This window comes from Drosophila navojoa, chromosome 4 (assembly GCF_054131105.1).
Source record: "Drosophila navojoa isolate 15081-1374.11 chromosome 4, UAZ_NAV_1.0, whole genome shotgun sequence".
Lineage (NCBI taxonomy): Eukaryota > Metazoa > Arthropoda > Insecta > Diptera > Drosophilidae > Drosophila > Drosophila navojoa.
In genome coordinates this window covers 19,868,234-19,882,863 of record NC_142892.1, presented here as the reverse complement: position 1 = coordinate 19,882,863, position 14,630 = coordinate 19,868,234, and the positions used below count along the sequence as shown (strand labels likewise).

The following is a 14,630-nucleotide window of genomic DNA, read 5'->3' as shown; positions in this document are numbered from 1 at the left end:
AATGAGCTATATAAATGTTTGAGGTCTGTGGACCATGCACAAACATCTACAGAATTGTCGTGGAAATTAATGTGCGTAGACGTAGATGTGAAAGACAAGTACTAAAGGCATAATGGGAAACACTTTTTCATAGCGTTTAATGGGTTGAAACTCTTAACCCCAAAGAGGAAGCCAGCGCTCGAAATGTAAACAAAAATAGTTAAGGCATATGAAACAGACAAAATTGAATATATAGAATTGGAATACAAAACTTTATTAAACTTATAAATAGTCAATATTATTTCATTTAATTTAATTTATAAAAAAATGAGTTCATTTATTTATAAATTTATTGCTTGTCGTTGTTGATAGATGATGAGCTCTAAGTGATAGCTAGAGTTCAACGAGTTCGAATCACTAAAGCTAATCAGACTGCAATGAGACTTTTATAATAATAATAATATTAACATAATAATTTATAACAAGAAATAATTCTAAAAACATTTTTTATATAGTTTAATTTTCATCATTATTATTTAATACTTAAAATATATTTAAATATTTTTTAATGGCGATAAATTATTTTAATAATATTTATTCAACAATTATTTTCATAAACTTAATCTTTTTTATAAAATATAAAATATAAATATATATATATTTTAACATTGGCTCATTTACTAATGAATTTCACTTTTTTATCTTTCAGGTAAGTTTCACACGCCTTTTACATCATTTTGTCTGTCATGAAAGTCGAAAATAAAATGAACGTAAGTCTGAAGAGATATCTACTTTAAGCTCGGATAAAAAACTTTTCAAAACATATATATTTGCTGCCAATTAGTTAGCAGCATTTTTATTAACACATTCCTTGAATTGATGAGATAAATGACTCAACTGAGTGACTTCAGCGTTAGTCAGTTGTTGAAGCTAAGCGAACTATATATAAATAGAAATTTAGATAAGGCAAAAGGTGCTTAACCTGAGCTCTTCGTATTTTATGATCACAGATAGCTATTAAAAACTGGTATTACAGACATAGATAGATAAGATAAAGGCTTGCAGTTTACCTGTTCTCTTTTGTTTTTTGCTCAAATATAAATTTAATAATTTCCTTTGTCATATTAGTTTGCCAGCTCATTTAACCTAATTAGGATAGCATTTAGAATGCGCTCTCAGAAGCCAGTTTCACTTCGCAGATCCTTTGATTAATTGGCAAATTTTTGCGCATCAGCGAACAACAAAAGGAGCTCAAACTTAAGAACCTGGCCTTTTTTTTGCTGTTGTTTCATACAAAATTCATAATTCAGAATCAAATTTATGTTTGCACAGCTCAATTTTTGGCCAGACAAAAATAAAATAAAAACTGTTGTCTCTTCTTAGAACTCGGTCAGAGCTCGGTATATATGTATATAAAAACATATATATACATATATGTACATATATAAGCGTCGGCAAAGCTACAAAGTCTGGCAGACTTGCAAAAATAAATAAGGGGAAAAAAATCAAATGAGAAACTTCAACTGAAAAGCGAAGCTCAGTTTGAAACTTCTTTGAAGCATTGAAATATACATATATTGCAGTGTATTTGTTTTATTTGCAATAGATATAGCTTGAACGATGTGAAGATACATTAACCTTCGTATTTGTGGTTGTTTCGACAATTCTCGTTGTTTTTGGTTGCGCAAATACGACAACGACAACGACAGCGAGTTTTGTATCTAAAATCAACAAGTTCACAGCGAACATGAAAAAAAGATAAAACCTTTAAGCCTCAAGCATACTTACACTAACACACACACGCACACACACACACACTCCCATTCATTGTCAGACATTTGCTTAGACAACAAACAGCAGAAAAACAAACCACCAAAATCCAGTTGACATGACTTCACAAACACGTAAATGAAAGACGACACAAATATAGAACGTAACTCGATCAGAGATAATTCAATTTTGTGACATTTTAGTGGGCTTTTTTTTTTAGGGTGGAACGTAGCGTAGGTAGAATGCGGAACGAGCGAGAAGTTCTTTGGCTTCATTAGTTTGTTTGATTAAACTCTTAACTTGAATTTACGAATGAGTAATGTTAGAATGTCTAAAGAAAACTTTAATTGATTTCCAGCTAGTTATACTAATAAGCTGAATCTAGTTTCGAAGGGCCTACTGACTTGTGTACGTTGTGCTATTTATCAATATTTGGATATTAAAATAAAGCTAGCTCATTTATTTTTTACTTTGATATCGACTCAAATAGTTTTAACTTTAACACTTTTCCCTCTATTTCATTTTTTGGTATATATATTTTTTGTATTCTACGAAGAACTAATGCTCTTAGGTACATTAAAAAAATCAACAATTATCGGCTCTAAGCTATCATTCCGATGTTAATACCATATTCAAGCTTCCATATAAAATTTCTTAGTAGTTGCACGTTTATTCAAGTAATATTTTTTATTTGGAGCACTTACTAAGCTTCATCTGATTGTTCCACATAAATTATCGAGTTGTTGCAACTGGCAAATGTAAATTACAGTAATTTATCCACTTGCTGCTGCAAATATTTGATGACAATCTCACATGCAACTGCCCAAAGTGCCTTTCACCACCTGAAAATAAAGAGGCAGCGAAAAAAACACTTTTGTGGCATCCACGAAAACATGCCCCATAAATATACGCGAGTCACCTAACGTAATTTGGAGAGAGAACGAGAAAGAGAGGGAGAGAGAGAGAGGGAGTGTTGGTATTCGATTCCGATTACCGCAAGTGCATTGCAGGCCATGAGTAATGCAAATGGAACCTGCGAATGGGAAATTGATACGAGGTTCACTTTGAACTCGAACAACTGCCCGCTGAGGTCGTTACAATGGGGAATTCAATCCAAAAGTATTCGCTAATTTAGCTGATATTTTATTTCGGTTTCAATTTGCAAACAGAATTTTAATGGCAAAGGTTTCCTACAAATATGTAGGGATGCGCACGCCAAGGGTGTCGAATATTAAATACTCTACCGTTTACTATTGCTATGTGGAGATATTTGAGAAGTATATTTCTACTAAAACTGAAAGTATAATCTATTTTGTATTATTAGCATTATTTTATTTGTATTTATTTTCCTTTATTTAATAATTTATTATTATATTATATTCAATTTCTATATATCTATTTATCATACTTTCCTTCTTCTTTCGAATTACTTTGCAATTCTTCCGTTTCCTTGTTTTTTTGCTCATCTTTCCGTTTGGAGTCTTCCAAAACGAGAGCTTGAATTTTCTTCAGGGTCTCCTCTATTCTTCTACTGTACTCTTCTTCCTCACTCGTGCTCTGTTCCTTGCTCGCCTGCTGCTCTGCTGGGCTGTCTCCTTTAGTGCGTCGTCCCAGGGTCAACTTCGTAACCAGATGCCTCGGCACACGCACCTCGGCGCCAATGCGATTCGCGCTCTTGTACTGCTCCAGGACGCGCATGAAGGGCTGCAGGGGACAGCCTCTGCTCTGCGCCTCGATCATCAGTCGGTGGGCATAGTCCATGAAGCGAGCATCTTCACGCAGGCACTCCAGCTGCGCCAAGCGATTGTAGTTAGTGGTTGGCCGTGCCTCTGCCTCGCGCCGCTGCTGCTCCTGCTTGTCTAGCTCAGCGCGCAACTCGTGCTGGCGACGCAGCTGCTCCTGGCGCTCCTGCAGCTTGAACTGCACGTGAATGCGTTCGTTTTCCAGTCGCCTAGCCACGTCGTCGTTGTGTTCCGCCTTCGCCCGCTGCTTGGCTGCCTCGGCCTGCAGCTGCTCTTCTCGCTGCATGGCCTGGCGCTGGGCTTTGGACTGCTCCCGCCGCTGGCGACGTGCCTGCTGCTCCACACTGTGCGCTCGTCGCATTTCCGCCAGCTGCCTCTCGTGGCGTCGCTGATCCTCGCTAGCGCTGTAGTGGAGCCGTGGTGCTAGCTGCTGTGCCAGCTGGTCGTTGAGCTGCAGTCGCCGCTGCACGCGCTGCTTGGCCAGATCATTCTTCAGGTTGTCCAGCTTGGTCTTGGCCTCGTTGTGCACCTCGCAGAGCGTCAGCTCCACCTTGTCTATCAGCTGCTGCTGCTGCCGTTGGTGCTCGGCTGCCTCCAGCGAAGCCAAGGCATACTGTCGGGTCTGCTGCACCTTAGCCGTCTGCTCGGTGCGCTCCTTCTCTAGGTGCTGCTTCACTTGCAGCTCATTGCGCTCTCGCTCTTTGCGTTCGATCTCCAGTTGCTCAGCTCTCGTCGCATTGCGTTCCTGCTGACGCTGCTCGATGGACTTGAGTAGCTCCCGCTTGTGCTTGCTCAGCTGCTGGCTGCGCTGTTTCTGCCGCAGCTGCGCCTCCTCCAGCCCATTGAGCACCTGTTCGCTGTAGATGCGTTTGTCCAGATCTCTCTGCTGCTCGGTAGCTGCCGCAAACTGTGTCTGCAGCTGCCTCTGGGTAATGATGCCGCGCAGCACCTCGCTTTGCAGCTTGGCGCAGTGCAGCTCCCGTGGACCCGGACGCAGTTGCTCCAGCAGCTGTTGCGCCTTCTCGATGCGTTGCTTTTGCTTGAGCTGCTCCTCTCGCTGTACCGCAATGCTCTCCTCCTGCGCCCGTTCTTTGGCCAACTGCTGCTGCTGCTGCTGCTCCAGTTGGTCCCTTTGGCATTGCTCCTGCTCCGTGGGGCATACATTGCGTCCAGCAAAGCGTCGAAGTAGCTCCTCGCCGCCCAGGCGTAACTTCTCGTCATCCAATTGACGTTGCTTCTGTTTTTCCTGCTGCTGCTGCTCAGCCGCTTTGTTGGCATTAGCTTGGATCCGCTCAAAGCGCTGCAGCGATATAACCAAGGGCGGCTTCTCGCGTATCTTCACCTGGCGTCTTTCCTGCGGCAGCCAACTGTACTGCATGGCGCTGAACTGGAGAGACTACTGAAAGTTTTCCTGGCAGACTTTGGTCGGGTGTTTATTAGAGGGTTTGGTAAATGTTGCTATGGAGCTCGATTCGTAGTTATGGAAATATTGAATAGCCATATATAAATACAATAAATTTATGTATCGGGAAAAGAGAGAGAGAAGGAAAGAGAAGAGTTACATATAGAAAGAGATAAGAAGATAATATCAGGTGATATACTAAATATTTCTATATCTGATGAAAGCTATATTTTCTTAGGTAGGAATTATTTAAAAATTTTACATATTTTTTATGTTTTTGTAATATATGTATATTGTATGTAATATACACTATACACTAAAATTATTGAAAATTATAGATACTAATTAATTAATTATTAAATTAATTTCAATCTTATTTTGCTAACATGCGTTTTCAGTTCACAACTTGTCCTCTCAGTGTAACGCCCACTTGTTATAGTTCTGTATTCTAATAACAATTTCTTATCATCTCAAACTGTAATTGATTTCAGTCTGTATTCGGATATTTGCATTTTTCTAATACCAATAATACTAAGCTACTAATTGTGATACTTTGTGTACGAGAAATGTCAATGTTGTCAAGTCACTTAGGCCAGATATGTTGTCATTATTTTGATTAATTAGCCAAGTTAGCGCTTGCTGACAACTGTCAACGCAAATGGCAAACATTTTCCCCGAATGCCATTCGCGATGGCTTAATTATGTCCAAAACTTATGTCTTGGCCATTTTGCAAGCTGCTGCAACAGCTCAATGTGAATCTGGTGACGGGCATTGCTGATAAAAGAGTGAATAAAGAGAGAGAGAAAAAATATTGTTGAATGTGCGCAATTTACGGGCGTACTTCATGATGCATAATAGACATAAACTGGTCACTAGTTGATCTGAGTTTCGGAATGCCCACAAAATCACAAATTGTCAACTCATTTCCCGATCGCCGTATTACCAGTTGTGTGTGTGGTGTTAAGAGCTACCGAACCCAGAAAAGGGCACAAAACAAATCTGTTTGGGCACGCTTCATTTGGCTCACATTCAAATCCAATGAATCGTATCTGTATCTCTTCAGCTGAGGTTCAAATAAATTTAATTAACACTTAACTGCGAATGGGCACTAAAAGTCTTACAATGAACCCATTGTAAACCCAAAAGTTTGTAATACATATTTCAATGCAAACAGTATTTTGTAAACTGTCCCTAACTGCCTCACATAAAGCTAGATCTGAGCAAGATTGTGAAGTTTGTGGATCGAATTTGAATTGAATATATTCGGGTTGTGCCAAATCTAAAGTGCTGAGAAACAAAAGTAAAGTGAAATACTGAAGCGTAACAATTGGGCCCTTGAATTGGGTCAGTGATTCAACATTGTCTGCGGCGTGGTACGCTATGAAGGCCCTGCCCAGAAATAAAGCCAATAAAACGCGCGATAAGGGTAAACTAGTTAGTCATATCTGTAAGTGCGTTTAATAGGTTATACCACTTGTAGCTCTGTCCAACTTATAGAGGTGGTTAGACGGCATTAGAAGCGACTTGAAAGTTTATCGTTAACTATTCAGTTATGACATCTATTTGGCATCTACTTAAGATATACTTTTACGGGATACTTCTTTGAATGTTTTCCAATTGGAAAGAATTGACACTATCATTATGTAATGCTTATGTTGAAACTCTGTTAAGTGTGCATCTTATGTTAAATTGAGATATGAATGCAGAGGCTAGAATTCTTGTGAGTTTACACAGATAATGCAAAACTTAAATGTGTTCATATATAATATATAAAAATTTCAGAATTCTAAACTTATATAAGACACATTCTCTAATATATCTTATGATATAATATAATGGGGTGGTTTTCCCTATCCCTATCATCCTTCTCTAATCCCTTTGTCTTTACTTTCTCAGTTTTTCATCGCCAACCATTAAATCAGCTCATTAAAATTTTGCTATCTAGTCAATTTCTTAGTAACAATAATCTTATCTGAGGTAATTGATTCCTCGTAAGCTTCAACTGATGGAATTATAGACTTTAGGTATGGATAAATAAGCTTTAGAGCAACAGTTTGTCGGCTGAATGCAATTGTTGCTAGTTCACTTCAACGTCAAGTGCAAATGACAGCACTAAACAACTGGACAACAACAGGCAACAGACAACAAAAGCAACAGAAGCAAAATTGTGCCTTCTTGCGGTCAACCTCTGTGTCTTGGCCCTTGTTCAGTTCGGTTCGGCTTGGCTTTGGGCTGCTGTTGCTGGCTGCCACTTGAATGACTTCATGTGCCCCTGTCGGAAAACTTGAAAAACTTGTCTTTGTCGAGAGACAGTGGAGCCAGGGGCAGTGTCTGGAACGAGAGCCATAGCCACACGTACTTTATGCAGTGGGCACTCGAACAACACGAGAACGGCCAGGTGAGAGGAGAGAGATAAACAACAAGAGCAAGAACAATGATGGCGACTGGGACAACAAATGAGTGCAACTGTTTCTTATAGAACAAACTTCATGCACTTCTCCAGTTTACCTCTGTCCAGTTTTTCAGACCGCAAAGAGAAAGAAAAGCAAAAAGCAAAACGCGACCATTCTCAAAAGTCCACAAGCAATGTCCACTGGTTGCTCCAGCAGCTCCGGGCTCCAAGTTTGGCCAACAGCACAAGACGAAGTCGCTGTCTGGCACTTTGTATCTTCTGCAGATCTTAACTGCGTCTCGGAACGCGTCCACATTCGCCAGTTGTTCGTCTCGATTGTGGTTCGGGCAATTAACATGCAATTAAAAGACGTTTCAATCTAAACAACTTTAGAGCGTAGCATACATATTACCACTTTGCACGGCATACACCGATACACGCGCACGCGCACGCACACACTCGCACTCAGAAAATGTAATTTAAGCATCGTAAACACTTTAAAGATCTACACTGACTGACAAGCTTTGAAGCACCGATGTCCACATCGTCAGTGCCTTTCCCAATGCTAAATTGTTAGCTACTGCTTTTGCCATAAAAAGCCGATAGTCCTACATATAGCCAAGGTTTATGATTAGCCAACTTTTATTGTGCATCGTTTGTCTACTTAATTTAAGCATAGGCATTTAGGTATTTAGGCATAGACCTATATCTGAGATTACGAATCATAAGCCACGGCCAGATGTAGTAAACTTTGTTATCTATTGAAATACTTTGGAAAAAATAACTCTTCTCAGCTTCCTTTCAAATTAAATACATATTAGCAATTTATCAAAATACTACAATGGAAACTAGTCAATACTTTATTCGATTTCAGCTTTCTTAATATTAACTTACAACTAATGACTAATGGCATTTACTTTAATACTTAGCATAAATTTTGACAAGCAACATTTCGAGTATAATTTGTTTAAATATTCTCTTTCGTTACGGCAATTTACAATTGCTAATATACGAAATGGTTTTTATACCCTGTAGGCATTGAATTTGTCCAGAAATGGTATATTGTTTTGGTGACAATAGGTGGAACAAGGCAAGGCTGATTTTATCATATCTCATTCTAATTTACTTTTTTCAGTAGAACCTGACGTTAGACATGCTAAATAATAAACATACAAGCACAGATCACAGAGAGTATTTATTTTAGATTTAATTTATTAATGCCCTATTCATAAATATAACAGAGTCACTTAACTTAGCTGATTGCAGGGTATTTCCTAGTCATACATTCTCGACTTTGGCACTTATTCGTGTTGTTTCTTACAAATTTACTTCAAAGTTGTTTGCTGTACTCGACTTGCTCAAGAAATACTTCTACGGCTTATGTCATTTTTCGTGTAAATAGCGTACAATAAACACAACAGCAACAACAACAATTACAACGACAGCAACAACTACAACAACAACAACATATACAATTACGATAGCACTCAAAAGTTTAGAGACCCGTATTAGACGTGTCTTTGTTCTACAATTTCCGAAACTAAAGTCCTCCATCAAATGGAACTAAAGCGCGTCTTTTCTTTCTATTAGTTTTGAAGGCGTTTCCATTTTGTGGCGCGGGGTTAGATCAGTTGAACTTTTAATTGTGTGTTTTCATTATCAATTGAAATGTTCTGGATGCCTTCCATTAGACGTCTCTCAATATGTATATGCATGTGTGTGTGTGTGTGTGTGTATGTACATATACAATTTCATAAGCCGCTCTATAGCATTATCATCGTCATGTTAGGTTGGTCCAGGCACTTTTCAATGCCAACTCGATCACGCTTTAGACGGCAAATTTGTTAACTTTTCGTTTTGTATATGCTACACGCTCTAAAGAGCATAGCCAATTGCATGTGTGTCTATTGAGACCCCATTACCGGTTAACATGAGCTTTACATCGATTTGTCAGGCACACCTGGAGTTAAGTTGATGTTGTTGTTGCTGTCTCTCATGTCATTTTATTAGTAGTTTATTCAGTGTCAGTTGAAGTCTCTTGGGATGGCTGTTGTTTCATTAGTGAAATAGACTTTTAATCGCGGCTTAGCAATATGAAAAATTATTATGAATATGCTAATGTGAGCAGAACTCTTAGAATATAATACAATCATATAATATTAGCACTTCAGTTAGAATAGGAAAAAAGTAACATTTGATAATAATTTATGTACATTTGATTCACTATGAAATAAAGTTGAATGTTTACCTTTATCCCAAATTTCTCTACAAAATCTTTAGATTCTTAAATCTTAAATCTTCTTTTATATGTAAAACCATATAGTATATGCAAAAAATATGATATTTCATTTTCTTTCTCTCAATTCTGGCACACTTTCGATTTCAGTAAATTATATCAAATTAAGATCCATTAAAACTGCTCCCGAAATTATTTAATAATTTTATTCACATCAATTTGGTTTAACCAGCCAATTTTTCAACTTGTCAATCAAAGAATTTTGAAAGCCAATTTGAGTAACTTGAAGTTGGTTAGAGAAAGATTTCATAATTTCATATAGATATCGCCAATTCTGTGTTACAAAACCCCCAAATCAATCAATCAAAGCGAATTAAAGAGCTACACACAAAAAAAGACGAAAACAGGGTAGAATATAAAAGATAAAATACATTCAAAGAGCCGCTGTCAATCACACGCTCTATTTACAGCAACAACAACAAAAAGCCGGCGACCGTGTAAAACAAAACAAAATTAAATTTGAGCAGAAAAAAATTAAAAAAAAAAAAACTAGCACAAAATATTGGTCAAAATATTTACAACGAGCCGAACAACTAAATGCCACGCCTCGCCGATGATTAATGAGGCGCAGACGGCTTAGAAAGCGCTACAAATGAGTCCATTATGACAATAAGCGGCCAATGAGTGTCCAATAGGAAAAAAAGAAGAAGACGCAGCCGCTGCGGCAGCGGTAGCGGCAGCCGGAGCATGTCGTCGACGTGTTATGGTCCCCAGGCGTTGCATGCAACTCGGCTCGGCTGCCCCCGCCTCCCATCAAGTGGCGCCCACACGCCGTAAACTCATTTGTATGCAGCTCAGCGCCTCATCGTGAAGCACCGATAGTAATCGAGCGCCAAGCCAATGCTGAAAGCTTGTCAATCCCTCCAACCAAGAATCTCTGGGGCTCATCGGCCGCGTGGCTGGCAAGGAGTTGGAGACGCAGACGCAAACTGGGGTCTGCATAGCTGAGTCTATCTATGGAGCTGGCCGCAGCGCACGCGCGTTCCCACAACGCAATTTATGCAAATGTATGCACAATATTGAAAAAAAGAATATATGTATATATTGATATTTGTGTGAAAATATACGTATATACATATATATAATTTGTTTTCAAGTTCTGTGGCGATTGGCAAGCAGCACTTCCACTTTAAGCCGCTTTGCCAGAGACGCCTCATTAGCATAATAGACCCAACCGCAATCGGTAGTCAGCAGAAGCTCAACACATATGAGATAAATGTAAACTATGGCCATAGAATCAATATTAGGAAATCATCTACGAAGATCTTCTAATGATGTGAAAAATAATATAATATTTGACAGCCGCAACAGAAGTATTGCCTGAAACCGTAAGACAAAAGTCGATTTCCGATGCTAACGGCGCTGTTTTGCGAATAATAATTATGCATACATTAAAGACCGATGGATAAATACTATAATCAGAAAATAAACTTGAGAAAAATCAACTTTTATTTATGTTTTTACAAAGTATTTTGATATCATTGACATTTACGGATATCATATACAAAATAGGCATTCGATTACTATTCAGCTTTTCGATCTCTGCAGATATAATAAATTTGGACCAGTTTTTATAACAAATAGCTATCATTAAGTCACATCATTATGAACTCCATTTTCATAACTTGTTCGAAATTTCTCCCTTTGTAATCAGATATCCATGAGATAGTATATATAATTTTCACTTGTTATTGTAAATTTTCCAATATTTCAACCGGAAATTTCATCACTTTATGCAAATCAATATTGTTATTGTTAAATTGAATTTTGATTTTAATATAATCCCCAACAATAAACCATTTTTATCACCTAAGCATCAGCTCCAAATGTTGACCAAGCCTAAAAACTAAACAAACTTCAAAAACTAAATCGTCCAATCAAAACAACTGAGAGCCAGTCGACCTTGTAGCATTAATTTGAACATAATTAGAAGCGAGAGGCCCAATATAAAATGCATAGTTAAAGACTAAATATATAAAATATAATCTGTGCATCGCATTCACGTGCCTCGACTAGTTAGCGAAGTGTTTTCGTAAAAATTAGATTGAAATTAATTTCACGCAATTAAGGCTCGGAATTTCTTTCGAAACGAAAAGCCGCCACACAAATTAAATGCTCATTTTCATTGAAAACTAATTAATTTTGTTTGCTTAGAAGACAAAGCGAGGAAAAGAAAAAATAAATAAATGCTAATTCGCCCACACATTAATGGCACAACAAATTGTGGGTTCAGCTCAGGGGAGCATTTCAAAATTTATTTTTGTTAGTCAAACAAAACAAAGTAGAGGAAAAAAATCATTTGCCTTGCAAATTCTTAGTGTTCAAATAGATTTATGAGCATATCTTAATTACTCTTTAAGTATTTAAAGTGTAAAAAAGAGTTTGCAGAAGCGTGAGAAACTATTAAGAGCATTTTAATGAAAGTTTCAATAGAAATCAAATATATATTCTTATATAAAGATCTTCTTCTACTTCACAAATACAATGCCTTTTCCAATTGATTTACATGAGTTTTGTTTGACACCTGCTCAGACTGCATTTAGCCCGCTTTTGTAGTAGGCGATTAAACTAAAACAAATTGAGGCTTTCATAAATTAGCCACAAATTGAAAGAGATGTATTTAACACTAAATCATGCGTGTGTTAGCCCACCAGCTACAAGAGCGACCCGCATTAACTAACTGCAATCTATAGAAATCGATGGTCGCTGCCAATTATGGGCAGCCCAACCGCTTGGACCACAGTTGCGACCCACAGTGGTGCAGAGTCAAGTCAAGTTGGGGCCAGTCGAGTCAAGTCAAGTCGAGGTCCGGTCTTTGAAGATTGTTTGTCAAAAATGTCGCATAAATGCTACGTGAAACGTGAACTAATGAATGAACCAACGAATGAGCGATTGAATGAATGAATCAGCTGTTCGCTCCAGCTGGGGCGTATGAGCTGAAATGACGAGTGAGTGGACGCGTTGTCTGCGCTGTTTACGTGTGGGTTTATCCCACCAAAAAAAAAAAAAACGAAAATAAAAGTCAAGCACAATTTGCACTAGATTAAGAAAAGGTGGCAAAATGCACTGAATGTGAAGATCGAAAGATACCCTGTAAGTTTGGTGGAAAACAACAAACATTGCAGAAGTAAACTGATTCATTGTTAAGTTGAATAGGCCTATTGCTTTAGTTTTATAGTTAAAGAAATGAAAATATTCTTAAATTTATTTTATAAAAGCTTTGAGCTGAGTCTTAACAGAAATTAGTAAAATGTTTTAAATATTTATTTAATACTAATTAATAATAATTATTAATAACAAATATTAAATTTTGCAATATTTTTTAATCAATACTAATTAATAATAATAATTTATAGATTTTTGAATTTCAAGTCTTCAGAATTTTGCTTTAATTTTTTTCCAAAATGGGAAATCATAATAAAATGGAATGTTATTCCACAGTTCTTCAAAAACTCCAGTAATATATTATATAATTGGAATGCAATACAGTTTTATATTTTGGGTCTTCACAACTGTACATTAGACCTTTTCAAATTGTAGCAGGGTATGCAAATAATTAGCAAGTATGTCTGTCTGCATTAACATTTGCTCTCTAGACTTTCGGGCTTCTGGCTGCTGCGCTGTCTTCCAATAAAATTGTCACTTTTCATTTGTTTAAGCGTATTTCTTGTGTTTCTCTCATAAAGCCCACGCTCAGCGGAAGTGCCATTTGATTTATGCATATTCGCATTACGAGTTCAGTTGCGTGGCTTTTTTTTTTTTTATTCATATAGGATTTCGTATATTTTGTTTTTGCCAAGTTTCCGGCCAGCTTTGACACACATTTAAATGTGCAGCTTAAAAAGCAATAAATATTCATTTATTTTTACGCACTCACACATACACACACACACATAAAACCACACGCAGTACGTACGTGTGTGTGCTTTGACATCACTAATAGAGTTATAGAGTAATATTTGCCCGAAGAAGAAGATGTGTCCACACAGAAATGTGTCAACAATCTTTATCGTCTGCTGAAAATGCCGTCTTACCTTTCCGGGAACTGGGTCAATGCTAGCAGATAAAAGAGAACTTGCGTTATATGATACTCGAGTTTCTTGCTTGGTTTAATTTGATTTGCATGTTTTTAAATTCTTGTTCATTTTGGTTTTTGGTAAATGTGTTGGCTGCATCAATTATGCTTTGGCTTTGAGTTATTGATGAGGGTAAGGCATATGGTAAGAGTTTTCCATTTTTGAGTAAATCATAAATTGATACTGAATTGTGGGAGTTGTTTAATGAGATAGAATTGCAGAAAGTTTAATAAATCTATATATTTATGAATACAATTGTACCTATGTGAATATGTGCCTGTATGTTGGTATATATATTTATCTGTATTTATACCTGTATCTGAATATCCTATATCTGCATTACATTGCATCTGAATAATTGTATGTATTCTAATTACAATGTAAAATGTTTCTATGTCTACATATTCCATACTATAGAATCTACAGCTCTTCTATTTCCACTTTGCCTTCCACATACTCTATATGTACGCTTCCACTATTCATTTTAATGATATGCTACGTGTGTTAATTCTAGCGAATCGCAATCGCACATCAGATAGATGGCAGTAAACATTTTCCGTAATCAGTTACATTTCATGTGCCAATGTCAGCTACCGACTGAACCGGAACATTAGATAAACAACATTTGATTTCCATGAAAATTGTGACATTCTACGGCATGTTGCTTATCTCTCACACACATAATTTGAAAGGGCCAACGTGCTGGGTAGCAACTGGTTCTTGCCACTTGCCACAGTTGACACTTGGCATAGAGCGTTGCGAAAGTCACAAGTCACAAAAAGCTATGAAGTTTAATGGATTTTCCATGAATTGAGCTTGAGTTAGAGCTTGCCACAGCGTACCGTTGATATAGACGTCGGGCTACGCCTCGTTTTTCCTGCTCGCAGTCTCTTTTGTTGTGGATTTCCATGGACCCGCTGGCTATGCTTAGGTAACGCTTCTCGCTCACGTTTTCACGAACTGCGAGCGCAT

At 37.6% G+C, this 14,630-nt stretch overlaps 2 protein-coding genes across 12 annotated transcripts in view; one reads left to right on the top strand and one right to left on the bottom strand.

Annotated features, from left to right (window-relative positions):
* Nucleotides 1–14,630, top strand: part of rols (zinc-RING finger and ankyrin repeat domain-containing protein rolling pebbles) — a 62,728-nt gene that overhangs the window by 17,599 nt on the left and 30,499 nt on the right. For 2 of the 11 annotated variants that reach the window (XM_089260328.1, XM_089260327.1), the window contains exon 2: nt 689–749. The exons of the other annotated variants lie outside the window; for them this stretch is intronic. The gene's annotated coding sequence lies outside the window, so the exon portion shown is untranslated. The remainder of the gene's footprint in view (nt 1–688; nt 750–14,630) is intronic. 11 annotated transcript variants of the gene reach the window in all.
* Nucleotides 3,126–4,978, bottom strand: LOC108650071 (uncharacterized). Its single transcript, XM_018099187.3, has one exon. It carries the CDS (start codon nt 4,867–4,869, stop codon nt 3,145–3,147), a length of 1,725 nt encoding a protein of 574 aa, XP_017954676.1. The 5' UTR covers nt 4,870–4,978; the 3' UTR covers nt 3,126–3,144.